This window comes from Benincasa hispida, chromosome 4 (assembly GCF_027475165.1).
Source record: "Benincasa hispida cultivar pf3 chromosome 4, pf3_genome.v1.1, whole genome shotgun sequence".
NCBI classification, from domain to species: Eukaryota; Viridiplantae; Streptophyta; class Magnoliopsida; order Cucurbitales; family Cucurbitaceae; genus Benincasa; species Benincasa hispida.
The window spans coordinates 5,850,829-5,878,600 of NC_143481.1; the positions used below are offsets into that span (position 1 = coordinate 5,850,829).

The following is a 27,772-nucleotide window of genomic DNA, read 5'->3' on the forward strand; positions in this document are numbered from 1 at the left end:
TATTAATTGTAAATTTGGGTTATGTTTAGGCCTAATTCAAGATCCATCTAAGCTAGGAGGAAGATTAATTTGCTTGTCGTTTAGACATAATTTTTGACTTCGAGGTAAGTAATCTTACCACTGGAACAGCCCAAGGGCTAGGCTTTAGCTGTATGCTAGCATGGTAAGTGTGTGTTATGGTAAATGTTGGCATGTTGATTGACAGTATAACCTGAATCAAAGTATGTTCTGGCACAAATTCTGATTTGTTTACATACACACTTAAGTGCTTGATCATTAGTATGTGATAGTATATGTTTTCATATGTCGATGTCTAATCTGCTAGTGTTGAGGCATACTTGCATGTTGTGGATTTATGATATAAGTTATACATGGATGATGTATAATATGTTATTAAGAATTATGTGTATGTGATGAAGCCATGGTATCAAGGATTTTTATGTATGTTTTAGAACTGTACAATGTTGAATCATAGCACGTTAAGACTATGTGAATATCCTCACTGATTAGTTAGATGCTCACTAGTTTGTGTTTCCTTCGGGATTCACCAGTTTGTGTTTCCTTCGAGATTCGCCAGTTTTGTGTTTCCTTTGGGATTCACCAGTTTTTTGTTTCCTCCGGGATTCATTAGTTTTATGTTTCCTTGGGGATTCATCAGTTTTGTGAGCATACTTAACTACAATAGGATAGGACACAGTCTCTCATCTGTTACATGTATTTATGTGTCATATGCGAGTATCTAGAGGACATAGATGCCTAGCTTGACCCCGGTGGTGGGGCTACTTACTGAGTATTTCATACTCATTCTTTCTTATGTTGATGTTTCAGGTAAGGGTAGAGATGCACCGACGATGGCGCAACGAAATTCGTGATCGTGTCACTGGGACTAGTTTTTACGCTTCCGCATCATGAGATTTAGAGTTCTTTTCAGGTTTCTCTTAATGTTTAGTTTTGATGTTTGAAACTTACTATTAAGAATCGTTTTTCATATGTATTTATTAACCTTTATGATTTATGGGTACCCTATTATTGTTGCATTTAATAAATGTCTTTTGAACTTCTCTTGTTTTAATTAGCATTTATTTCAAATAACTAAGCGTCGTTTTAAATTCTTTGCATGTATTTATTTTAGTAACGACCTTACCTAAGTCCTAGGGGGTTGTGTCGTTACAGGTTATATCCGATAAACACAGAAATATATCTGTGGTAAGAAGAGTTTAGTTGCTGGTCTTTAATAGAATGCCTGGCGGTTAAGAGATGGTGGATCTCATGGCTAAAGAGTTTAGTCAGCTATTCACATACCGTTGGAGCTTCGAGCCACAGGTTCATAAGGTCCCCTAGGTAGCTTGGATAAAGTCGAGAATCAGTTTTTGGGTCAGTTTGAAATGTTCAAATTGACAAAAGGGAGTTCGATTATATATGATATAATTGAATTGGTTAATTATATATGATATAATTGACTAAATGTATGAGATACATTATTTTGGAAGAAATGAAATATAAATATGATTTATATCAAGTAGAGGAGAAATTACTATAGTAGATATATGATATCAAACTATAGGTTAAGAATATAATATAATTATATTAATTTATTATTTAATTAGGCAATTATGTGATAATTAGCCGAAAATTTCTCCTGAATTGTGCATTAGTGGGAAGTTCAATTTCGGTTATTGTAACTGAAGAATAAAATGAAAATTGTTTTCATTTTGCATAGAGATCGTAAAATTCGCTCAAGGTGTGAAAACGTCACGATCGCTTAGTTGAGAGCCTATACGATAGCGCCAATCGCCTAAATGATCACACACCAGCGTACTAAACGATCTCTAAACGATCGCTTAGTTTCTCTAAATGATCGCTTAGCGTGCCGAGTTTTCTAAATGATTTCTTAGTAAAACCTACATGATCGTGTACCTTTCTCTAAACGATAAGTACTCGACTATATGATAGTCACCTACTATCTCCCACTTACTTGTCGTTCTACACGATCGCCCTTTCCTTCTCCTCAACCATTTCCATCAAAGTCCGCTCTTTGGATTCTCACTCCGAGAATACCAAGGGCTTCAAGTGGTGGTGTCGTCTCTGGTTGCTGCTTGTTCGTGTAGATGATCATGCTCTTAGGCGACTGTTTGTTGGGCGATAAGGACCGTAGAAGAGTCACTTTCGCCGATTGAGTTCGAAGTGAAAATAGTCTTCAACTGGTACGTTTACTCAATATGTTTTTTTTTAATTGTTAAAGCATGCCTATAAATAGTGTTAAAATGCATACCTGTTTGTTAGAATGTGTGTGTGGTAATTCGGTCACAATGAAATAGGAAAGATTCGAACAGCTCATGGATACTCTTGTTTAAGAATTCCTTCACACGCAACGCAATGTCATCTATAAAATCATGTGCCTCAATCAAACACAAGGACATATATTCCTCAGGAAATTTCATGGAATCATACATGTTAAAAGAAACAACTTCCCCATCAAACTCTATAGATAGACAACCTTTGTTTACATCTATTTTTGTCTTGGCAGTTTTCATGAAGGACCTACCTAGCATAACTGTAGAAGATGATGGAGAAGAAATTTCATCCATCTTTAATATATCGAAATCAACTGGGAAAATCAAGTCCTTTACTTGTAAGAGAACATCTTCGACTATTCCTAAGGGATGCATATAAGATCGATCAGCTAGTTGAATGCACACAACAGTTTCTTGTAAATCATTTAATTTTAAATCCTCATAAACATGATAGGGCATAGCATTTATAGAGGCTCCTAGATCTAACATGGCATGGATGATTACTCTATTTCTAATAATGTAGGGTAAAGTGAACATACCTGGATCTTGACATTTTTCGAGAATATTATGTTTTAGGAGAGCTGATACATTCTTACTTACCATTACCCTTTCTTTATCTTTACCTGTCCTCTTTTTGGTGCACAGCTCCTTGAGGACTTTGGCTTACCTGGGGATTTTCTGGATTGCATTCAAGAGACGGATGTTTATCTGAACCTTTTTGTACATCTCAATCAACTCTTCGTCCCTATGTTCTTGTTTTGGTCTTACTAGCCTACTAGGAAACAAAGCTTTAGGAATATAAGGTTCAATAAAAGGTGAAGAACGAGTACTTACCTTGAGGGTAGACGGTTGTGCCTCATATTTACCCTCATTATTCTCAGCTTCTTCGTTGGACTTACCAGGTAGAGATGGGTTGTCAGAGGGGGTCGTAGGCGATGGAAGCTCTTTACCACTTCTTAGCATGATGACACTTACATTGGCGTCGTTTGGTTAGGCAGGCTGCTTTCCCAAACCCTTATTCTCTATTCGACTCACTGCAACAGCTAACTGTGTGACCTAAGTCCCTAGATTGGCCATGCTTGCCCTGGTTTCTTACTGATAAGCCTTGGTATTCTGGGATAACTGGAGAGAGTCCTTCTGCAGTTGTTGTATTTCTTGCTAAAATTTAAGGGAGTTATCAGCCAAAGATTTGACAATGTCTTCTAAAGACATACCTGAGGAAGGCGATGACGGTTGGTTGGAATGATAGAATTGTCATGCCCCTGTCCTTGGCCTCGACCTCCCCATTTGAGGTTAGGATGATCACGCTAGTCTGGATTGTATACTGGGCCATGAAAGTCATACTTCCTTTAGCAACCCTCAACTGCGTTGACTTGTGCTTGAGGACATGCTTCAGAGGCGTGTCCTAATATTCCATAGGCTCCACAAGCCTTGACTTGAGCGACTTCTCCTTGGGCCAACTGTGTCACAAGAGAAGTTAAGTTAGAAATTTGAGTCTTTAATTCTTTAACCTCAAAATGACCAATTAAATCAGATTCAATGGCCTTGGTGCCAAAATTCTAGTTGTTCTCAGCCATGCGAGATATCAATTATTGGGCTTCCTTGGTCGTCTTGTCTGCAAGAGCGCCCCCAGCTTCTGAGTCGATTAAGTTTTTGTCATTGATAAGCAAACTACTATAGAAGTATTGAATCAGTAATTGATCAGAAATTTGGTCATGGGGAAAGGTAGCACATAAGCCTTTATAACGCTCTCAATATTCAGACAAAGATTCACCCACAAATTTTTTTATATCATAAATATCCTTCCTTATAGAATGGGCTCTAGAAGCCAGAAAAAACTTTTCAAGGAATTTCTTTTTAAGCTCATTCCAAGTAGTGATTGACCCTAGGGCCAAGTTGTATAACCAATCTTTGGCATCGTCCTGTAGTGAAAAAGGAAACACCCTTAGGTTCAGTTGTTCTTCTATGACTCCATGGGGTCTCATACTTACACAAACCATGTGGAAGGCCTTGATGTGTCTATGGGGGTTATCTCCTGCATGCCCTCTGAAAGTTGGTAATAGATTGATCAGCCCCGGTTTGAGTTTGAATGACACCGTGGTAGGTGGAAATACAATGCACAGGGGCTGCTAGTCCATGTTAGGCCTGCCAACTCCCTTAAGGTCTTCTCATGAACTTCTTCTCCCATTGTTGTGTTTTCAGCAACTTTTAGATTTTCTTCTTTTGGGACTTCTTCTCTGCGCCTCCTTTGGATTATCCTCTCCTTTTGGTCAATATCTACAAGAAAAATGAAATCCACACTCCCAGAGTAGCGGGTTCATAAACCAAAGGGAAGCAAAACAAAACTCTTTATATATATATATTTGAAAAAAGGGATTAAAAAAATTTCCTATGCTGATTGTCAAGTCTCCCTAGCAACGACACCAATTTACTCAGAATCCAAGTCTAGCGTTGTCGTAACCGCCCCTGGCCCGAGTAAAGATAATTTTTTTTTACCGATCCAAGATTTGTACCACAAACGCAGTAAAGTGGTAAGATCGGGGTCGAATCCACAGAGAGATTGTTGAATTAACTTAGGACAATTTATAAATTCCACTTGAAAAGGGGTTTTGATGGTTTTTTTTTTTTTTTTTTTTTTTATAAAGTAAATCAAACAAACAGAGAAAAACGAGAGTTAGCGCAAAAAAGGGTTGAATTAAATTGAGGGAAAAATCTCGGAATTAGTTTGTATGCCTTTTATTTTCTATCATTAGGCACTAGTTAATTTTTTCAATTTTGTGAACCTCTCAACCTATTAGAAATTCTAATAGCCCAATTAGCCAATTTTGATAAAAATAAAAAACTAATATAGTTTAAAACTTTTCCTTCTTGGCGACATACAAGTTAAAACTGAAAAGCATTAAGAAAGGGTTCAATTGTTGAGCTATACGAAAAGCCGGAAAGCCATGTTTGTTAGCATGATTTATTTGGGAAAGATTATACTAGGGCGTATATGAGTTTGGGTAGAAAAAGTCTAGACCCTAAACAAGCGATCCTAATATGTGCAACTTAATCAATCATTAATGCATAGGCTAGAATGATTTTGCATATAAGAATTTCAACAAATTAATTTGTCAGAAAAATTCATCGAAACTCTATTAATAATAAAATGAATCCACCTAAAGGCTTGCCAAGATATACGAGTAGTGATCATGGGCTCATGCTTCTTGGTCGAGACTCCTACGCTCATGCTTCTTGAACACTTCCAGTGGCATTTGGAGCAGGAATAGGAGGAAAATCCTCCATAAGGATAAAACAGAGGTCATCAACGATTAAAATCATGTTGATTGTGTTGTTTCAAGCGGTATAATTTTCGCTCGTTAGTTTTTCGGCGATGAGAAAATTAAGTGTCGCGGAAGTCATAGTTAATAAATTGCCTAAACCATACAAATTATTTATATTAGTAATCTTTGCATTAACCTAACCGTTTTGGAGATTCGTCTGATTAGGGAACTGGGGAGTTGGGAACAATAGACGGAATTTAGCTTAGGGAGCTAGGAATTTTGGGGATTCGTCTGATTGAGGAGCTAAGAATATAGCTACACAAGATGGAATTCACTCCTTCCCCGAGGTCGGGGTAAGTAGATAAATTTCTCTCCTAAGGGATGATTTCGAGGCTTGAACAATGTGGTGCTACACCCTCTTTGGCCCAAGAGGGGTTTGGACATAGTTGGACTATGATTTTGTTGGGGTTGATGCCCTAAATCTCATAGGATCCTATAGTTTGTAAATGTTTTGAACAAACTCATTGTTTATTTAATAAAATATATGAAATATTTATAATACTCCCCTTTAGATGCCCATTATATATATGTAATATGCCTCGTTAAAACAAAAAACCCACGGTAAAAAGATCCTAGTGAAGGAAAAATGATACATATTTCATATAATCTAATACTTTTAAAAAGAATACAGTATATTTACTCCAGCTCATGGAAACATCACTTGAGATCTCTGGGACGCCGCATTCCAATATTGTGCGTCAATTTCTCAAAGGTTGCAGTTGGTAACGATTTTGTAAATAAGTTTTCTGAGTTATCCTTCGAACAAATTTGTTAAACAGTGATGTAATCATTTTCTTCAAGATCACGAATGTAGAAAAACTTTAGTGAAATATGTTTTGTTCTATCTCCTTTCATATAATCTCTTTTGATTTGGGATATGCATTTTTTGTTGTCTTTTGTATAATAACATTGGAAGATTTTTACTATAAGACAAACCACATATTCCATGAATGTGCTGATTCATCGATTTTAGCCATACACATTATTGACTAGTCTCGTCAATTGCAAGAATTTCAGCATGATTTGAGGAAATCGTTGTTATGGTCTATTCCATTGATCGTCATGATATAAAAACTATTCTCCATGTACTAAGTAACCTATTTAAGATCTAGCTTGTAGGTGTTAGATAACTAACCTTCATCTTCATAACCAACTATATCATAATTAGATTTATTAGAATTAAATAAATCAAGACAAACTAATTCTCAAATAAAACATACCATATGTTTAACTCTGGTTCAATATCCTCCTTTTGCAGGAATATCATATATGTAACAAAATTACGAAAAATACTACAAAATGCAGTGTATAAACTAGTAAAGCTATATAAGTGCACTTATTTTTCAAAATTTATGGTTCTTCAGGATCTAATATTGTTCATCATCTTTCTGAGATCAAATGATATATCCTTTTTTACATCAAGTGAATGAACTACCATAGGAGTATTCGGTGACGTACATATTGAGTCGTATGCCCTAAAACTCCTAGATAGTAAATGTTATTAATTCACCATCATCAATAAAGAGTTATCAATGTTAATTCAGTAAATGTTATTTATTGTGTTGTATTCTATTTTATCTGAATAACCCTAAATCCAACAAACTAACATCCAAGGCTACCTTATGAGCCTTGAACTATATGTGGAGACTGAAGGAACCGGTTAAGGTCCTTGAGCAGAAATGGGATCGGACCCAAATCCCAAAATTTTACAGGTTAAAAAATTTACAAAAAAGTACAGAATATTATGCATTTGAAAATAAATTTTACAACATGCTATAAACAATTAAGAAAAGAGAAAAGAGAATAGGGAGATGGAAAATTCACCCTTGAAGAACTTTTCTTCACGTTTTTCCTTCCTGCAAAAAAAAAAAAAAAAAAAAAAAAAAAGAAAAGAAAAAGAAAAAGAAAAAGCACGAACTCGAAACCTTAATTTAACCGAGATGGCCACTACCAATTGGTTTCCTCTGTATTCTCTAGGATGAAAATTTAGGAGTTTTTGTGGGCTCTGTCTTTTTGGAAGAAAAGGGGATTAAGAGAGAGGATAAACGAGATTGGGAGGCTAAAACAAATTACATAACTCTTCCATAAGAAAAATCTTTGTGAAAACAAATGAAGAAAAAGAAGAAAAAAATCTCCCAACCATCCACGCAATACGTGGGTTGAGAGATAATAAGGGTGGGAAGTTATTTCCCTCCCTTAATTTCAAATATTAAAATTAAAAAAAATTATATATATATACATATACATATACATATATATATATGACTGAAACACCAGAAACGGCGACTACTCGAGCTAATGATAGAGGCAAGAATACTTTCCGGCCAAGTCCCATTAATTGATCATAACGATATCGTGGAAATGCTGCACGGACCCATACATATATATATATATATATATATATGTATGTATGTATGTATATAACTATATGTTATATCATATATAACCTATAACTTATGGTATAATTATCACATACAATATAACCTATAGTTTTAATTCCCCCAAATATTTATTTCCTCTAAAATAAACTTTATATTATAATGTATCAAATACATTATAGTAATTATATCATATATAACTAAATTAAACTAATTATCACATTTAATTAATTCCCTTAAATTAATTTAAATAATTAATTAAAATAAAGGAGTTTAATTAATTATTCAACATCCATTAATTGTCGGGCGCTCCACTAAAGATTGATAGCTGCATTTTTCGCACTACAAATATGTTTTTGTGTCCATTAGATATAGCCAGTCAACAGTACGATGACCCTTCACAAATTGTTCATAAGTACAGCTAGGCTAAAATTACCATTTTGCCCCTATAGTTACATCTAAATCCCTCTAATAAACAATAAACCATAGTCTAACTATGATCAAACCTCTCTCAAGTCAGGAGAGGATGTGGCTCCACATTGTTAAAGCCCCTGAATCAACCCTTAAAAGAGCAATTTATCTACTTACCTCGACCTTGGGGAATGAGTGAATTATGTTTTGTGTAGTTGTATTCCTAGCTCCCCAATCAGACAAATATCCAAAACGATAGGCTTGTTGAGTCAGAAATCTGGCCACTCTCATCCATACAAATCAAATGACCACCCTCATAGGCAGAAGTTCACAACTCACTCAGGATTCGGTCATATCACCTATGGTCAACCCGGTGAAATGTAAGTCTTCATTATAAATGGTGTTATATAATGAGACTAGTCATTTCATGGTCCGATTTTATACAAACTCCTTTGTATAGAATACTCCCGCTCATATGTCTCCACATGAATGATTAGGATAGGATCATTTGTAGCACTTTACAACAATTGTAACATCTACAAAGCGGGTGTGTCACCAGGATAAAGTATCCAGTCTTATCCATCTACTACATACCATTTAGGTTATCACTTAAACATGATCCACTTGTATATCTTTATATACATGTTTAAGCTACATAAGATAACCTTGGATGTTAGTTTATTGGCTTGTGGGTTTAATACTACTAAATATCAAATAAAACATCTCATATTTTATTAAATAAATAAAATGTTTGTACAATACAATTACAAACTATAGAACCCTACGAGATCTAGGGCATCAACCCCAAAAATCTCCACTTGTCCTAAAGCTAGTGGGGTGTACAATATACAAGTCATACTAATATACAAGTACACAAATCAATAAACTAGGACGTAAAATGCGCCCAGTACAAAATCTCCCACTTGCCCTAGACTAAATTTGGCATGTCCCGTAGACCCATACTTTGCAGGTGACCCTCAAACACCTTAGCCGCGAGGACCTTTGTAAATGAATCAGCAACATTGTGCTTTGAAGCTATCTACGTGAGATTACGTCCCCTCGATGCATAATCTATTGGATGAGATGATAATTCTGCTCTATGTGCTTCCCACGTTTGTGACTTTGAGGCTCTTGGGAATTAGCCACTACACCACTATTATCACAGGGTGACAAGCTTTGACATGTCTGGAAACACTTCCAGATCAGTCGGGAATTTCCTGAGCCACACAACTTCATTAGCAGCTTCATAAGCCACTATGTACTTAGCCTCCATGGTGGAGTCAGTAATGCACCCTTGTTTGGTGCTCCTCCAGACTATTGTCCCTCCATTAAAAGTAAGCACTGATCTTAATGCTGATTTCTTAGAATTCTCATCCGTTTGGAAATCAGAATCCGTGTCCTGTAAGGATCAAATTCTTAGATCCATACAAGAGCATGTAGTCCCTCGTTCTTCATAGATACTTGAGGATGTTCTTAATGGCAGTCGAGTGATCAAATCTTGGATTAAAGTAATATCTATTAACTATCCCTACCGCATAGCAGATGTCAGATCTATATATAACATCGCATACATTAGGCTGTCAACAACCGATGCATAGGGGATCCGTCTTATTTCCTCAATTTTTTGAGGTGTCTCAGGACACTATTCCTTAGACAATATAACTCCATGCCTGAAAGGTAGTAAACCTCTCTTGGAGTTCTGCATATAAAACTTGACAAGCATTTTGTCAATATACGATGCCTGAGATAGGACTAGTGTTTTGTTCTTTCAATCTCTAAAGATCTAAATACCCAAAACAAACTGCGCCTCTCCCAAATCTTTCATTTGAAATTGGGTCGCTAGCCAATTCTTAATTTCAGTCAGTAATCCTACATCATTCCCAATGAGTAGGATATCGTCTACATACAACTCTAGAAAAGCTATTGAACTGTTGATAATTCTCTTGTATACACAAGACTCATTAATATTCTGATCAAAGTCATAAGATTTGGTCACAGTATCAAATCTTATGTTCTAAGATCAAGAATTTTGCTTTAACCCATAAATAGATTGATTAATCCTACAAACCTTTTGCTCTTAACCTTGAGTTATGAATCCCTCAAGCTACTATATATAAATGGTCTCCTCAAGATTGCCATTCAGAAAAGTAATTTTGACGTCCATTTGTCGGATCTCATAGTCATAATATGAGGCAATGGATAGGAGCATCTGGATAGACTTCAACATGGCAATAGATGAGAAAGTATCCTCATAATCGAGTCCCTCAACTTGGGTATAACCCTTTTCCATGAGTCTAGCCTTGAAGGTTTACACCTTCCCATCAACACCCTATTTTCTTTTGTAGATCCATTTGTAACCTATAGGTTTTACCCCATCAGGTTGACCTATAAGATCCCAAACAGAATTGAAGTACATAGACTTCATTTCTAAATCCATAAATTTGATCCGTTCATCTTTGTTAATTTCATCTATTTCCTTCTTATAAGCCAATGAATCCTCAACACCTCTGTCAACTACCATAGCTAGGATTTCTATTAAACTCATGTAACGAACAAACGGGTTCGCAACCCTCTCAATACATCGAGGTTCCCTCAACACTCGAGGTGGACTTGTCCTACTAGATGAACCAACTTTAATAACTCTTGTTGAGGTGTTGGATTCTTCAATGACTCTTGTTGAAGGTTCAGTAATTTCTTTGAAAATTTCATTCAACACGATCTTACTACGGGGTTTATGCTCTATAATCCTCCTCTAGAAATATAGCGTTTGTTGACACAAACACTTTATTTTCTTTAGAATCATAAAAGTAACCACCTCTCGTTCCTTTAGGATAGCCTAATAGGCATAATTTTGAACGGGGTTCCAGTTTCTTAGGATTTGCCTTAAACACATGTCCTGGGCAACCCCAGATCCTGAAATGACGTAAATTACCTTGATGACCATTCCATAATTCAAAAGGTGTTTTGGTAACACTCTTGGATGGAACATAGTTCAAAATATATGTTGCATTCTATATTACATAACCTCAAAACGAGTCTGGTAGGGATGTTTAACTCATCATAGACCGAACCATATCCAACAAGGTTTGATTTTTCCTTTTCGATACACCATTTTGATGAGGTGTACCAAGTGCTGAGAGTTGGGATATAATTCCATATTCTATCAAATAGTTCTGGAACGTAAGATACAAAAACTCCCCACCTCGATCACATCGAAATATTTTAATCGTTTTATTTAATGCATTTTCAACTTCAGCCTTAAAGTCTTTGAACTTTTCAAAGGCTTTATACTTTTGTTGCATTAAATAAATATACTCATATCTAGAATAATCATCAGTAAATGTGATGAAATATTCAAACACTCCTCTTGCTTTAATATTCATTGGACTATAGAGGTCTGAATGTACAAGCTCTAAAGGTTCTTTGGCCCTATGATCTTTTCCAATAAAAGATCTTCTAGTCATTTTGCCTTCAAGGTATGACTCATATACAAGTAAAAAAATTTCTTCTAACTCGTTTAAATGTCAATTTTTATCCTATTGAGATTAGTGTGTCCTAACCATAGGTGCCAAAAACAGACATTTTCTTTAGGAGAAATTTTAAGCCTTTTATTTTGAGTTACTGCAGTTTTAAACATTTCAATGTTAAAAAGGGCTTTAGTTGCTAACAGTCTTAACACATCCAAATTATCTTCAAGATTAGCACAACAAATTAATACTCTATTCTTGTAAATAAACACTTTATTCACTTAAGAGTTAAGAGAAGAATGTTGTTTAATAAGACATTTTACAGAAATCAGGTTCATTTTCAAACCTAGAATCACATATACATTATCTAATAAAATATAGGATTTCTATAAGTAGAGTCTGAGCCCTCCCATTTTCATAGTTAAGACGACGTGCCCAATTTCAACACACAGCATCATCTCCCTAGCTTCCAGTTTCTGCCAGGAACTAATTCCTTGAAATGAAGAATACACATGGTTAGTGGCGCTTGAATCAATTATCCAGACAGAATCATCATTCTCCAATAAATAGGTCTCCAAGATGAGTAAATCATATTTATCTTGCTTGACCTTCTTCTTTTCTGTAAAGTATCTGGGACAGTTTCTCTTCCAATCTCCCTCGTAGTTGCAATGGAAACAGATTCCCTTTGCAGCTTTGGCCTTCTTGCCCTTCTAGACAGCAGCTAGTGGGTTAGCTTTCCCCCTTTCACCTTTCTTCTTCTTCTTCCACTTTTTTGAGGACGAGGCAATATTTTCTTCTCCTTTTTGTTCCTTTCTTTTCATCAAGAATTGAAAAGTATGAAGCTCATCGAGCAAGGTGGTCAGATTGTAGTCAATCCTATTCATAACAACATTGCTATAGAACTGCAGGAAACTTTCAGGTAAAGATTCTAAGATAAAACCAATCTGACTAACTTCATTAATGACAGACCTATTCATCTCCGCCATGTTGAAGTGGACCACCATGTTGAGAACATGTTCTCTAACGACGCTCCTTCTTGCATACGGGCATTGAAGATGTTTTTTAAAGCGTTGTGTCTAAGTTGTGCGGACGGTTGTTCGAACATCCCCCATAGGGACTCCATGATCTCACTAGAAGTGATCATGAGCTCATGCTTCTTAGCTAAGACTTCTGAAAGGTTTGCCAAGATATACGTGTTGGGATTGGTGTCCTAATTCTCCTGGCAGTCTCGTAGTTTGTAAACACTTTGTGAACATATTGTTATTAATAAAATAAGTGTTATTTTATAAGCAATTACTCAATCCAATAAACTAAGATCTGTGGTTATTTTATGTAACTTAAGCACGTATCTGGCGACATACAAGTGGATCATACCTTAAATAATAACTTAAATGGTTTGTAATATTAGGATAAAGGAGGGATACCTTATCCTAGCGACATTACGGATACGACCCGCTTTGTAGATGTTACAAGTGTTGTAAAGTGCTACAAATGGTCTGATCCTAACCATTCATGTAGAGACATGTGAGTAGGGGTATCCTATACAAAGAGTTTGTATATAACCGAACCACGAAATGATTAGTCTCTTTATATAACACCGTGATAATTGAGACTTACATTTCACTAGGATGACCATAGGTCACTTGACCTTAATCCTTAGTGAGTTGGAAATTCTTGCTCATGAGGGCGGTCCTTTGATTTGTATGGGTGAGAGTGGCCAGATTGTCAACTTAAAAAGCCTACCATTTTGGGGATTCGTCTAATTGGGGAGCTGGGAACTCAGCTACACAAGACGAAATTCACTCCTTCCCTAAAGCAGGGGTATAAGGGCTGATTCCAGGTCTTGAACATAGTGGCCACACCCTCTTTTGGGAGAGAGAACTCAATCATAGTAGGACTATAACTTATTATTCATTAGAGGAATTAATGGTACTTAAGGAGTTAGATGTAACTATAGGGGCAAAACGATAAACGATAGTTACTCGTTGCTATACGACTGAGTAGCAAAGCCTATACGATAGTCTTCTTCTTACTAAATGATCGAGTATTTCGCCTATACGATAGACTTCATCCATCTCCCACTTACTCGATCGTCTACCTCCTTCATTCCTCTATCCAAAGTCATACAGAGCCCATAACTCTTGGATTCTCACACCGAGTACCAAGGTAACTCTTGTGGTGGCGTTCTTGTTTTGTTCGAGGTTCGAGGATCAAGTTGAACTCGATTGTGATCGAGGTTTCTTCAGTTCATGTTGTTGGCCATTTTGATCGTTGCGTCAGAGTACTTCGTTGGACGCATTGGAGATTGATCGAGGGATACTTGAAGAAAAGTTCTTTGAAGGTTTGCATACTCTATCCCTTGTTCATTCTTTTAATGAAGCATGCTTATAATTTACTTAATTATGCATAATCTGTTATTGTAGGCTGTAATGTGTTTGTTTTCTTTCTCAATGGAATTTGGAACGGTTCACTTCCGCTCACTGGATATCTATGTTTAGATTGCCTTCAATATGTTTAGGCCTTCTCGTTTGCCCATGTGCAGCGCTCGTATGCCTCTTAAACATTTCGAGTGTTCATTTGAAGCAGGAATAGGAGGACAATCCTCCATAAGAACAAAACTTAGGTCATCGATGATTAAAATCGTGTTGATTGTGTTTTTTCGGGTTGTAGGATTTATTCAGTTGGACTGGCATCTGATCACAACCTTGGTCGAGAGATGGAGGCCCGAGACGCATACATTTCATATGTTTGTTGGAGAGTGCAGTATCACTCTACAAGACATAGAAGTGTTGTTGGGGTTATCTGTTGACAGTGAGCCGGTCACCGGAGTAATGTACGATGACTGGTCAACTGTCAACTGTACCTCGGTGCAACCCCACCTGCCGACAAGATTAAAGGATCGAGGTTATGTTAATATGGTTAGGAATACAATTTTGTGAGCTCACAAATGATGCAGACAAGGAAACCGATATGTGCAAACATATATACTACAAATGATGGGTGGAAGTCTGTTTTCAGATAAATCAAGTCATTTTGTTCACTTGATGTTCCTGCCACTGTTAGCTAACCTCTATGATGCGGGGCGGTATTCGTGGGGTGGAGCATGCTTGGCATGGTTGTATAGACAACTATGCAAAGGAACAAGACCTGAGGTTCAAAAGATAGCTGGGCCTCTCATACTTTTGCAACTATGGGCTTGGGAGCGATTTTCAATCATGGCTCCATAGCTACAACATGTTAATGACGCTAGTTGGATGAGCCTATGGTTCTCGGTATGTTGTTTTAATTCAATTTAATTTTTATATCACTGTTCTAGTTAATTTAAATTCTAAATTATCAATTTAAAAATTTAGGTGGAGAGAAAAATTTTGTGTGACTAGGACAACCACACATGTAATCAACCAATATTCTCTAATATAATATTTTGTGTTTTAGGTTATTTGGGAGTCGTACAAAATTATTATGCATACTTTGCCTAATTTTTGTATGAATGGTAAAAACATATGGTGGACGATGAGTCCTCTCATATGTTTTCACATTGGTGAGTGGCATCTTCTTGATAGGGTGATGAGACAATTCGGTTTTCAGCAGGATGTCCCATCGCCTTGTAATACTGAACCCGTACTGCATGATATTGACCTAAGGACTGAAGATTGGTCCGAAAAAGTTTCACATTTGGTAGACTACGTGAACAGTTTGACATAGATGTCACTTTAGAATATATTCATTGGTCTAATAATATCACAAGGCGCTACGTCACTCGTCCGGGAGCGGCTGTGGGTCATTTGGTAAATAAATGAATATTATCTAATTATTTTTAATTTAAATTTATTTTAAATATTGTCTAATTTTTTTATAATTCACAGAGATCGAACAACAGTAAACTCCGTGAGGTTGCGAATGATCCGAACTAAGTTCTTGCTATATGTAGTGACAACTAAACCTATATGGAGGAAATTCATTATATGTACGATATACCTATTGTTCCTCCACCAGCTCCTAGACGTAGAGGACCTGTTTGGGAAGAGAATGAGTTTAATGAGGTTGCACATAATGTGGAAGAGTTGCCTCCTATGATGCAGACGTGAGTTAAACTGATTATGTTAGTCCGATGATGATGATGCCAGCATTTGGTTCAGGACATTATGACTCAGAGGCTGGTCCTTTGTCTTTATACGTGCATAGACATGGTCGGGGTCGTGGAGAGCATAATGAATATTTATATTATGAAGCGCTTGCAGAGGTACCAGAGCAACATCAAGAAGAACCCGAGCAATCTCAAGTTCGAAGTCGACGACGACAACGTTCGCCTTGTTGGACACATTGATTTTTGTAATTATTTTTATATAAATGAGATATTTAATTTACATTTTTTTATTTTTATGAGATATTATTTTTTTAATTTATTCTTTTTAGAGTTTAAATAAAATAATAAAATATTTTTAGAAATTGTTTTTATAAAATGGAAAATTAAAAAAAAAAGAAAGGAAGAAAGAAAGAAGAAGGTGGAATGTGTAATAATTAAAAAAGAAAAAAAGGAAAATTTGTATGGATGACCCAAAAATTGAAGTGTACTCTCGCTCTCTATTAAAATCTCGCTATCTCGCTCTCCCTCTCGCTCTCAAAATCTCATTCTTTTTAGAGTTTAAATAAAATAATAAAATATTTTTAGAAATTGTTTTTATAAAATGGAAAATTAAAAAAAAAAAGAAAGGAAGAAAGAAAGAATAAGGTGGAATGTGTAATAATTAAAAAAGAAAAAAAAGGAAAAATTTTTACGGATGACCCAAAAATTGAAGTGTACTCTTGCTCTCTATCAAAATCTCGCTATCTCGCTCTTGCTCAAAATCTCGCTCTCGCTCTATCAAAATCTTGCTCTCTCTCAAAATCTCGCTCTCTCTCTTACTCTTCCTCTTTCTTACTCATTTTGGGCAAGGTCGAGGGTTCAAAATTCAACCTACCTTGGTCGAATTTTGAACCCTCGAGTTATTAAAAAAAAACAATATTTTTACAAATAGTTTGAAAACAACAATATTTTCCTAAATAGTTTCTAAAATGACAATATCCTTTTAATTTTCCCGTTTTTGTCAACAAAACTCGCCTATACAAATATTTTAGTGTTAACTAAAGCCACTATTATCAAGATTGAAGATGAGTATTTAGTGAAAAATCAAGATTGAAAATATAGATTTTGAAAGTTAGAGACCAAATAGAAATAAAATCTAACCGTAAGGATAAAAATGTACCATCTGAAAACCTAGAGATCTAATCGATTCAAACTCAAAACTTAAGGTAAAATTGTAACATTTTGAAATTTAAGAACGAAATAAAAACTAAACCCAAAATCAAAACCAAAACAAGCAAGAGTATATATATATATACTTTTCAATGACCTTTTTAAACTCTCGATGAGCAAGAATATAAAAGAAAAAAAATTAGTCAACAATGCATAACTCAATTGATATAAATTTATGCAATTATTTGAGAAAAATTTTCACAGATTGAAAAAATGTCAAACTATTTATAGAAATAGAAAAAATAACACTAATAGATACTGATAGATTTATTTCCGCTTGAAAAAATGTCAAACTACTTATAAAAATAGAAAAAGTAACACTAATAGATACTGATAGACTTCTTTCAGCATCTATCGGTGATAACCTTGTATTAATTTCTATCACTATAATATCAATTATAGACTTTTATCCGTATCTGTTAGTGTTAGATTTGTATCAGTTTTCATCACTAATAGTATCAATGAAAGATTTATATCCGTTTCTATTACCGATTACATTGAAAGACTTTTATCAACTTTTATCAAAGAATATTAAATACTATTTTGTATAAATAATTTTATTTATTTTTCTATTTTATATTTTTGAAAAATCTCCCATTATTTTGATTCGTCCACCACGTATTGTAAAAAATAAAATATAATAAAATAAAAAGTAATAAACGAGGGGAAATGACGAGCACATTTACCCGCCAGATTTATGCATTGCGACAGTTTCCCGTTGAGAAAGCGATGAAAAAAAAAAAAAAAAAAAAAACAAAGAAAAAAGGAAAAATGGAGGGTTGAATCTTCGCCTTCTATTGTTCACCTTCTTCATCGGCGAGTTTGATCGCCGCCGTCCCATCAAACCGTAATCGTCAACCACAATCTATCTCTAATTAGCGAGTTCCACGTGGCGCAAACCCACAATCCCTGTTTGAAGATGCTTCAAATTCCCCAACCGGACCGGAGCAATCAAAGCTCCGGAGGATAGGGAATAAAAAATTCGGCCTATGATTCCATTTTCCCAAACATGTGTGATAAATTTTGATTCTGGGTTCGAATAATTCATCTGCAAATTCAACTTCCACTACTCTTAATTTTGTATTGGGAATTTAGATTTGTTGTTTGTTTCTCTTCAATTTCCCAAATGCCACAACTCCTAATCCGACATCTGTCGCGTCCATTTCGGAATCTGATTCTTCCTTTTCCCTTTTCTTTAATTTTCCCCTTTCATTTTTAACTCTCTCTCTTCCCCCAAATGCCTATTTAAATGCACCATGCGAATTCCCAGGAGACAGGTTTCCTTTTGCCTCTCCTTGTTCTCGCTCGAATTCACATACCCTTTATCCTCCCCAAAATTTCTGGGAATTCCCAATTCCTTTATCCGGAAACCCAAAGTGATTCATACCCTAGGTTCGTCTTCTTCTTCTTCTTCTTCTTGTTTTCTTTCCAGGATTGAGCTTAACTGCCATATTTATTGTTGGGTTGTATTGAATGTATGTGGTGCATTTGTAAGTCTCATGGAATTGGGTCAAATTGAAACGTGTCATTAATTTTCCTCTTAATATTTTCGTTTGCTGTCTTCTCAACCTTCATTGCCGTACGTTGGTCTGTTGTGTAATTGACGTTTTAGTGTTGCTTTTGGGGATTAAGCACCATTCTGATTCAGGTTCGTTGCTCAGTTTGCTCTTTTATCTCTCACATATGTTTGTTTATGTTTATGTGTATATCAAGATTGTATGGATATGTATATGTATGTACCTGTTTCTTGGGGGAATAATTTGATGATTTAGTTGACAAAACATTCAAGAATTGGAAACTGCGGGTTTGGCTATGTAATGACCAGTGTCCTTGAGTGGGATTTTAAAGATACTAAAAGGATTTTTTTTTTTTTTTTTTTTTTTTTCTCTTTTTTGTGTTTGAGAGAGTTGAATTTCGGGTGTGGGTTGGATTTGAAGTTTGGCTTGGTTTATCTAAGACCATTTAGAGTAGGGGTAATAAATGTGTCTTTGCTTTTCATGGGAGAGAATATTTGTTTTTATTGATTGTAGATGTCAAACCTGAAGCAAATTTAGACCGTGAACAGGAAAGAAGAGGAGAGGAGTTAGTTGGCTAAATCGGTTGAAGTAACAAATGGAATAACAGAATATCAGAATCTTTTTTATTTCAACGTCTGAATTTTTTTTGAAAGGAATGTATAAGAATGCACTTACCTCTCCTCTCCCTTAGCAATCGTATTGAGAACAAGACCATCTTGCTTCCTTTCTGCACTCCAAGTTTAATGAAAAAGGGATCCTGACTGCTTCTCAGTTCTCACGGTGGATGTAGGTGTGAATTGCTGAATCACTTAATTCTGGTGTTGTTGAACCTTATGCTTCTCTCTTTTGTTTTCTTTGCAACTTCTTCTTCCTGCATTAGAGATGACGATCGATCGTAGAGAGATTCTGAAAGCTGAGAGGGAATTGGCTGCTTGCATTTGTCTACTTTGATAAGCAACTAAGCAGATAGCAAATGTTTCCACAAACAGTAGAATTTGCTCTTCCTGCTAATAGCTAGAAAATATTTGTGTTTAGGAAGTCTTGTTATTGTTATTTCGAGAACAAGTTTTATACTAGGGGACAAGAGAATCTTGAATGTTTACCATTTGGGTTTGATTATGGGTTTGTCTTTGTACATGGATCTACAATCTTTTTGACAACATCAACTTCAAGGGTCAGAACTTCAATAAGAAACATTATTAGTTTCTTTTATACTTCTATGTTTTTATATTTTGTTGGTCAATATACTAAATCACAGAGTAATCTATTTTGGACTGTTTATTTAAATCTCAATTTCAATCTCATAGTTTTCTTTTTCTGTGAACTACCATGGCAGGATTAAATCAGTTGCGTCCTATTGATGCCATGGGTGAAAACCTTGGGACTGTCGTGAAGGACAAGAGAGTAGATTCTCTTGATTTTACCCACATTCATGATGCCCAGGAGCCATGCATATGGTCATCATCAGAAGAATGCAAAATTGACATTGGAAAGCAGATCTTTTGCAATAGATCTTTGAATATGAAAAATATTGTTGCCGTGGGGTTTGACATGGATTACACGTTGGCACAATACAAGCCAGAAACTTTTGAGTCCCTCGCGTATGAAGGCACAATAAGAAAGTTGGTTTATGATTTGGGATACTCTGAAGAGGTTTGTTACTTTTTGTATTTTAAATTAAAAGTTTTTTAGTTAGCTGCTAATATTCCACTTTCAGGATTTAAACTTTAATGTTAAAATGTTGGTGGATGAGTATCTAGTGACATCTTTTTATTCTTTTGGTGCAATTTAAATGTACCTTTACTTCTTTAATACAATTTGTTTAAAAAAATATGAGATGTAGCAATATTTATTTGTTGGTTAAGAATATATTGACCTTATACAGTTGCTGAATTGGTCATTTGATTGGAAATACATGGTCAGAGGTTTGGTTCTTGATAAAAAGAGAGGCAACATATTGAAGGTAACTATACCTTTTTTCCCCGTTAATTTCCTACAAATTAGTTTTCTTTTTGCATGTACTTATTTTAAATTAAATTTTAATGGCTAGAATGATTGACATAATGTCTATGGACAGATGGATAGGCACAAGTATGTCAAAGTGGCTTACCATGGTTTCAAAGAGTTGTCCAAGGATGATAAAGTTCAGACCTACGGAAATACTTTAGTACGGGATTCTTTTGATGAACCTGACTATGCTCTCATTGATACCCTTTTTTCACTAGCTGAAGCCTACTTGTTTGCTCAACTGGTTGATTTCAAGGATAATCACCCAGACAAAGTTCCAGAAGATATTGAGTAGGAATTTGTTCTGCTTTGGCACTTTTTCCTTATTTTATTTTATTATTATTATTTTTTAAATATTGGTTCCATTAGCTGGGCACAATTTTTTTAAAACTCGTTTTCTTTCATAAGTTAGAGAATGGTGGGTTTTCATAAAACAAATTAATCAACACATGTTTGGATTTACGAACACAAACAGATATTGTTTTAGTCCAATCTTGAAGGTAATAAACAAAGACCTTCCAGTATAAAATAGATAAAGCTGCAACTTTTGAGCATATTAGATCGTGGATCAAAAAGCCTTTAATCTAACATTTAATTTTGTGAAAATATTTTTGCCACATCAAAATAGTAGCTTAAAGTTTTCATTGTTTTTTACATTGGTTTAGATGTCCGTCGGGAAGCATGGCTTGAAGTTTCTATCGTGAAGCATGTATCAAAGGCATTTAATATAATCTTTCATGTTGTGAAAATGTTTGTCACAACAAAATAGTAGCTTCAAGTGTGTTTTTTTTTTTTTTTTTTAATAAAAAAATTTAAAAATCCCTTTCTCATTTCTGATTTGGATTTCTTTCATGAAGGGTTTAGGGTTTTAAGTGAAATATTGGCAGTACTTATTCTATAGTGGATGATCATTGGTTTAATTTTGTAAGATGAATTATTATAGTGCATTTTGACAGTAAATTCTATAGATTCTTTTAGTAGTTTCAGTCTTATGCTTGTACGATTCATGTTTGCCCACGTGAGATTGAGATTGAGAGGGAGAGAGAGAGAGACTTGTTATGCATTTTGTTACAACCAATAAAATTATCATCAGACTTGAAGAGAAATATGGTTTGTGGTATTATCTTGATTTTGATATGTTAGTTGCTCTGCATTGTTTCTTATTTTGTTCTCCCAGTTATGCTCGGATGTATAAAGATGTTAGAGCTGCAGTAGATTTGTGTCACCGCGATGGAACCTTAAAGCAAATGGTTGCAAAAGATCCCGAAAGGTTAGGATGCAAAGGTTGAATCTCTTAATGAGATTTTCTTTAGTGATCAAATAATATAGAATTCTTTTAAGTTTTGAAAATAATGACTTGAAATCTTTCGTGATTATTTCATTCATAGGGGTTTTGCATATGGGCTTGGTATCTCTAGTGCTGAGTTTCTTTGTAAATCATAAACTAACTTGTTTTTTATCCCCTACTTTTGGGCATTGCCTTCTTAGATATATCAATGTAGATACAGCAATTTTGCCGATGCTTAAAATGCTCAGAGATTCTGGCCGTTCTACTTTCTTGGTGACAAACAGGTACATTAGTTTCATAGTGTTACTATTGTCATTCGACACTTGTAATTCCACATACAGTAGTTCCTAAGGGCTTATGTAATGATCGATATTGATTGCAGCTTATGGGACTATACAAACGTCGTGATGAACTTCCTTTGTAATTCTTCTGCACCAGATGGTGATCAGAAGTGCAATTTTGATTGGCTTCAGTATTTCGATGTTGTTATTACTGGCAGGTTATTTTTTAACATCAATCTAAAATCATCTATGCTCGTGGTTACTGGTTCAATTAAAATACGTTGGCAGTTATTGTTTATTCATAAAATTGGAGTGGAATTCAAATCTTCAAATGTTTTTCCTTGAAGCTGATTCATTCTTGTTTCTGTCTCATGGTTTTTGCTTCATTATTTAATGGTTTCTTAAACCTGGTCTATCTTGACATCTATATATGTTGGATAAAATTGGAGCTCTTTTGAAGTATGTTCTGATAACATGACATAAATATGATAACGATGGCCTGATATGGGAACTGGACTTATTGATACGAAGTTGAAGAGATTGAACGACTATGAACTTGAATATGGTTTTTTTTTATTTTTATTTTTTAAAAAAACCATCTTATCTATTGTTTCAAAGAAAAGGTATGAGATGGAGGTATGATGCTGTGACTGGGTTTTCGTACATTTGAAATAGGAACACGATGATATATTGTTCAGGAGTCTTTTCCTTTGGCATCTACAATCAAAACAATTATCTGTAGGCTGTAGGCAGTTGAACCAAGCACTGAACCGGTCTAGTACCAATGTTAGCTTTCTTAATTCCTTGGATCTCTTTTCTGAAAAATTATCTGTAAAAACAGTGCCAAACCAGGTTTTTTCCATGATGACAACCGCGCTAATCTATTTGAGGTCGAAGCAAAGTCCGGAATGCTACTTAATACCGATAATGGCTCTCCCATGCCTCAGGTTAGCTGTTTAAGTTTGGTATCATCAATTGCATTTTGTTTATGGCTTTAATTTAACCTTATTTCATCATTGAAGGTGGGAATGGCGTCGCTAGCTTTGTCACCTACGAAGTTAGGTAAATCTTGCAGAGTTTTTCAGGTATAGAATGGAATCTTCTGTCAAGTTAAATCCTTTTTGTCAAGCCATGTTCCCCTCCCTCCTTCCCTTTCTTTTTTCTCCCTCTTTTTTCCCAATACGATACTTATAGTGCCTTTTGACATGCACTTTTTCCAGGGAGGCAATGTCAGGCATCTGCACAAACTTCTTTCCATTGAATCAAGTTCACAGGTAAACTCTTACTTTATCTATGGAGATATAATTTGCATAATAAGTCGCATTGTTTCTGTCCTGTGCATCCAAGCCTTCAACTCTTTCATTTCATAACCTTTTTAATGTTTAATCTTGATACTTCGCCTCAATTTCTTCAATTTCTTTTTGGATCTTTTCTCTTTTTGTTTCTTTTAAGGTTCTTTATGTTGGAGATCACATCTATGGAGATATATTACGGAGCAAAAAGGCTCTTGGTATGCCAGCCACATTTTCTCCCACGTTTCTTACTTGTGAGTGTTCTGTTATGAGCACTTATCATATATTGCTTGTTGATTTGGCAGGATGGAGGACTATGCTTGTCGTTCCAGAGCTTGAAAGGGAGGTCGAGCTCTTATGGGAGTTGAGGAAGACCCGCAAGGTTTTCAACTTCGTTTTTTTGTCAGAAACTATGCTAAACTATAATTTATAACAAAAGAAAGAAACATGGAATACAAAGAAATCAACTCGTGAATCCATTGTTTTTAGTCATATAATATGTACGTGTTGACCTTTTGCAGCAACTTCAGCAATTAAGAAATGAGCGGGATGCCATTGAAGACAAAATCCATCATTTGAAGTGGTCTCTCAAGTACTTTTCTGGACTTCATTTTTTCCTATTCTAATTGTCTCTCTGTCTTCATCCTAACGCACCCTGCCCTCAAAAAGTTAAAAACGGAGATTCCGGTTTCACTGAGTTTGAAGTTTATTAACTTTTTTTTATAGGTTTGAAGATGTTGAGGCAGATGAGAAGGATAGACTATCTACAGGACTACATCAGTTAGAGGTGATACTCAATAATCATAATTCAACTGCAACACTTCTAGTGCAGGCCCTCATATAAATGAGGCTTTACTGGTTTCGTTTTACAGGGTGACCGTGAACGAGTGCGGTTGAGTCATCAAGACGCTCTACGGGAATGTCACCGAAAGGTACGACGATACAAATGTGTTATGTGGAGCATGTTCTTGCAGAATTAAGAGTATTTGTATTATGTATCAAAATTTCCAAGAAACTTAAAAAGGTTCATTCCCTCTACAAATATGGCAGTTTCATGGGGTTTGGGGACAACTGATGAAGACGGGATATCAAAACTCTAGGTTTGCTCATCAAGTAGAGAGATTTGCTTGCCTCTACAGCAGCCAAGTGACCAATTTGAGCCTATATTCCCCAGATAAATACTACAGGCCAAGTGAAGATTTTATGCCCCATGAATTTGGCATCATCCCTTTGTGAAAATAGTTCAAGACACTCCAATCTCTGTCTTTTTAAATTCCTCAAAATAGAGGAATATATGATTAGTTAACATTCTAGTACATAGTTGCACTTGCACCATTTAATACAACTTTAGCTTCAAGCACTTTCTGTTGTTCAATTTCCTTTCTTTCAGAAAAATATGCATTTTGTAGTTATTCTTATAAGTTTTGTAATTTCAGTTTGCCTTCCTTACATTGAGAGAAAAAAACAGTCTGGTGATTTTTTGTTTAAATTTGTGTTTCTAAAATTGTATAACAGATTCTAGAAATAAAAATGACCGGGTTTTCTAGGTTTTTGAAAAGCATAAATTATGGTTGATATTGTTTTTCATACTTATAAAATGAATAATTAGGGTAAAATAATTAAACCCTCCCGACTTTGCAAAATATCGAAGTGCAATAATACTAAATCTTTCTATATGGGTTAAGTTAGACAAGTTAAATAATTCACACAGAAATAAAGTAAAGAGATAGTTTAATCTAAACAAAGGATTACATGCCCAATCTTTTGCAAATGTAAGTGTTCTATTATCATTTATGATAAATGACTTTCAAATTCACACTACTAAAAAAAAAAAAAAAAACAGAATTTATAACAAATGACTTATTTGCCACCCATAATATATTTGTTGAAGTAATTAGTATATTGAGATCAAGAGTTTATTTGTGCCATTTTTTATGTTAAGAACGCAAGAAATTCTTCAAATCAATGGAATTAGTTGCATGCTATGAATCTGATGTTATACATAAACTATAAACTAATTTGGCTAGGAGAAATCTTTACATATCTTTACATTAGCAAAAATTATGAGCTATAAAAAATTAATTATGAAACTCAATTATAGGAAACTAACTAAATTAAATAAATTTAAAGATTCCTTCAAAGATGTCAAGCATAACCAGAACGAAGCAAAGATTGGAGGTCACGGTTTGATTTTGATTTTGACGATTAGCCATAAACACATCATTATGTGATCTGAAACTCCAAAGTTGAATGTAATCTCCAGCTACTATTGAATTTTGTTGGACTAAAGAATTCCACTCAAACACCAAGCAATATGTATCGTGTTTCCCAATCTTCCACAATTTCAGCTCAATGAGTCTATTTCTTAACAGTGGATTGATTATCAATACCTTGATTCCATTCTTATTTTTCGAATCTTCTTTATTTTGTTGGCTCAACACCTTCTTCTCCTTTTCCGTAGCAAAATCATTCATGAACTTCTTGAATGGAATCAATAATTTATCGTGGTTCTTGTTCATGTCAGTGTCTTGCAATTTCTTTTGAACCACAATTTGGATGCCAGAGCCACCCAATTCAACGATTCGATCTTTCAACGCTATCGATATCTCAATTGTCTTCGAAAACACTATTTCTTTTCGCCTCTCCTTCTTTGGCTTTGGATTAGATTCAGAAGAATTGTTCTTCCTCTTCTTGCTCGCTTTTTTCGATACCTTATTATTCTCACGACATTTAATCTTGGAACTTTCGTCGATCGATCGATCATGAACGAACAATGAGATCAGATCTAAAGTCTTGAAAACAACATCATCAGATTCCATTCTTGCACTTGGAAATTAAATACATAAATTGTGAAATTAGAGTTCTACTATATAAAGGTTCTTTCAAATTCCAAATAGAATTGGGTTTTCGTTCTTTGTAATCCTAAATACTTTGAAAATATAATCTAATGAAGTCCCTCCTCAGAATTGGAAACACAAACTATAATCTCACTGCTTTTTTAAATCCTTTGTTTTCTTCAAAGGGCGGGAAACAAAGGCAAATATAAACAAGTTTATTAAATATTATTAAAGAAATTACAAGTTAGGGCTGAAATTTAAAAAAAATTAAAAATATTTTAACTCCGTTTATTGATCATTTGATTTTTTAAAATTAAGTCTATTTCATCACATTTTTTTTAATGATTTGCATGTATAATGGTTGAATTATTAGCCAAATTCAAAAAACAAAAACAACTTTTTTAAAGCTATTTTTTTTAGTTCTCAAAATTTGGTTTGGTTTTTAAACCTTGAAAAGTAGATAAAAAATAAAGAAATTTTGAGGTGGAAGTAGTGCTATAGACTTAATTTTAAAAAACAAAATAGTAACCAAACGGTGACACTTTTCAAAATTTTTTTTAATAAATGTGTAAATTTCAAATTTTATCTTATATTCGAATATTTTTTGTAAAATCTATAAGTTTATTAATAATTATATTACATTATTCTATTTGTGTAAATTTCTATTTAATTTTCCAATATCACGTCAATGCTAAAATTAATTTTATAAAAGAAAAATATATATAATCAATTATTATTCTGTTTTTTTTAGAAAAAAGTAATTATTATTCTCAATTAACAATTTAGTCCTTTGAACTTTATCTGATAACCATTTAATCTTCGTATTCTCAAATTTGTAACAACTTAGTAGGGGTGTTCAAATTACCCGACAACCGAATAATTTGGACTATCCAACCCAAAATATAATGATTGGGTTGGGTTAATTTTGTTATTGGGTTGAGTTGAGTTGGGTTAATCATTTTCTATTTTTGTTGGATTGGGTTGAGTAGTGGGTTAGCTAAAGAAAAATTTGGGTTGACCCAACCCAACCCGAATTATATATATACTTCTCTTTGTTTAAAGTTTATTACTTAGTTTGTAAATTTTTAATATTTTTCTTTTAAAATTGTTATGATATTTGTTTTTGTTTAAAATTTGTAATAAATATCATAAATATTTGGTATTTAACATTTCAACTTTATGAGATTTGAGTTACTAATGATCATGTGTTGTAGATAAATTTACATAATTTTAATTAAAAAGAAAAAAAAATTATAACCCGACAACCCAACACAAATTTAAAGGGTTGGGTTAAGTTGGAGACTTTATTTGGAGGGTTTTTTGGTTGCCAACCCCATCAACCCAAATTTTTAGGTTGGTCCAAAAAAACACCCTCAACCCA

General features: G+C 34.6%; 1 protein-coding gene across 5 annotated transcripts; it reads left to right on the forward strand.

Annotated features, from left to right (window-relative positions):
- Positions 1-17,840: 17,840 nt before the first annotated feature.
- Positions 17,841-25,021, forward strand: LOC120075691 (HAD-superfamily hydrolase, subfamily IG, 5'-nucleotidase). 5 transcript variants are annotated; one of them, XM_090312822.1, is made up of 17 exons: positions 18,138-18,561; positions 19,200-19,476; positions 20,023-20,339; positions 20,572-20,649; positions 20,764-20,984; positions 21,871-21,963; positions 22,182-22,265; positions 22,364-22,480; positions 23,104-23,209; positions 23,285-23,347; positions 23,483-23,536; positions 23,715-23,772; positions 23,860-23,936; positions 24,076-24,146; positions 24,281-24,341; positions 24,427-24,486; positions 24,605-25,021. In XM_090312822.1, the coding sequence occupies exons 3-17, from the start codon at positions 20,052-20,054 to the stop codon at positions 24,788-24,790; spliced, it is 1,617 nt and encodes a 538-aa protein (XP_090168948.1). In that variant the 5' UTR covers positions 18,138-18,561; positions 19,200-19,476; positions 20,023-20,051; the 3' UTR covers positions 24,791-25,021. The 5 variants fall into 5 exon arrangements, with proteins under 5 accessions (XP_038885226.2, XP_090168947.1, XP_090168948.1 ...); XM_039029299.2 differs by having other exon boundaries at positions 18,457-18,817; XM_090312823.1 differs by lacking the exon at positions 18,138-18,561 and adding an exon at positions 18,787-18,817 and having other exon boundaries at positions 19,378-19,476.
- The last annotated feature ends 2,751 nt before the right edge of the window (positions 25,022-27,772 follow it).

Coding starts and splice junctions, on each gene's coding strand:
- LOC120075691 (XM_039029298.2), top strand. CDS start 18,426: ATGCGAATTCCCAGGAGACAGGTTTCCTTTTGCCTCTCCTTGTTCTCG. Junction 21,964..22,181: donor GTTGCAAAAGATCCCGAAAG/GTTAGGATGCAA, acceptor TTGCCTTCTTAG/ATATATCAATGTAGATACAG. Junction 22,266..22,363: donor ACTTTCTTGGTGACAAACAG/GTACATTAGTTT, acceptor TATTGATTGCAG/CTTATGGGACTATACAAACG.